The sequence below is a fragment of the Sphaeroforma arctica genome, assembly GCF_001186125.1.
Source record: "Sphaeroforma arctica JP610 unplaced genomic scaffold supercont1.28, whole genome shotgun sequence".
In the NCBI taxonomy this organism is placed as follows: domain Eukaryota; class Ichthyosporea; order Ichthyophonida; genus Sphaeroforma; species Sphaeroforma arctica.
The window spans coordinates 172,780-173,785 of record NW_014040530.1 but is presented as its reverse complement, the minus strand read 5'-3'; the positions used below and the strand labels follow the sequence as shown (position 1 = coordinate 173,785).

At 40.2% G+C, this 1,006-nt stretch overlaps 1 protein-coding gene across 1 annotated transcript in view; it reads left to right on the top strand.

The window, feature by feature from the left end:
* Positions 1 to 266: 266 nt before the first annotated feature.
* Positions 267 to 1,006, top strand: part of SARC_00818 (hypothetical protein) — a 6,206-nt gene continuing 5,466 nt past the window's right edge. The window contains exon 1 of the mRNA XM_014305501.1: positions 267 to 586. Coding sequence (XP_014160976.1) covers positions 467 to 586 — 120 coding nt within the window. The 5' untranslated portion in view covers positions 267 to 466. The remainder of the gene's footprint in view (positions 587 to 1,006) is intronic.

Sequence of the window (1,006 nt, the reverse complement as noted above, 5' to 3'; positions counted from 1 at the left end):
AGTTCTTGGAGTCTTCTTGTGTGGATAGTCAAATAAAATAAATAAATACCTTCGCCTACACGGCAGAATGCAAGTGGTCGCGATATTGCCAAATAGCACGTAAGACAGTTCAGACTCGAAGTAGCAACTTAATTCCTATTGGAATGAGTCTTCTGTCCCGCTACCCGCCATATATAATATAAATATTTATGTGTACACTGGTCTGTACAGACGTCGGTCAATATTTATTTAGAAATATAGTAAAATATTTACATATCTGATTGTTGAGTTTATGAGCATTCGGATTGTCCACTCACTCCATAGTCCACACTATATGTCCGTGTGACTACACATATTACTAGGACAACTGTAGTTGGTTTCACCAACTGCGTAGTGCGCCACCATCCATATACATTTAAAAAGTATTGAAATGCTTTGACTTCGTATAGTTTACAGAAGCAGTATCTTTTAATAAGTACCTGTCAAAATGACAAAAGAGGGAGTTTCCCTACCCTCCAATGTGGCCATCATTGCTGGTATGGCCGCGGGAATCATTTCTATGGCTTTATTGGACATGTGGCTGAATCGACATGTCGAAGAATCTGAGGTAGGAAATCTCTGTGACCTTTTTTGTATTGATTGTTATAGCTCCTTCATAGTAGCGTGCATTGTACAGGTATGTACAATCGTTCCTGTGCATAAATTGCGTGAGGGTACATAGAACGAAATATGCACGTATTGCGCGACAGGTGCGTGTCTTAATAACCCCAGTACCCAGAATGGGCAATTTGAATTCTGTTATGTTAACGAACTCAAAATTTGATATCATCCTCGCACTAAGTTTATGGATCTTGGTTCATGGTTTCACAAATACTTATACACGCAAGCAAACACGCACGCACAAGTACACACACATATAAACCACATACACATACACAGAAACAGACACAGACACAGACACACAGACACACAGACACACACACACACACCCATACACACACACACACACTCACTCAACACCCAACTC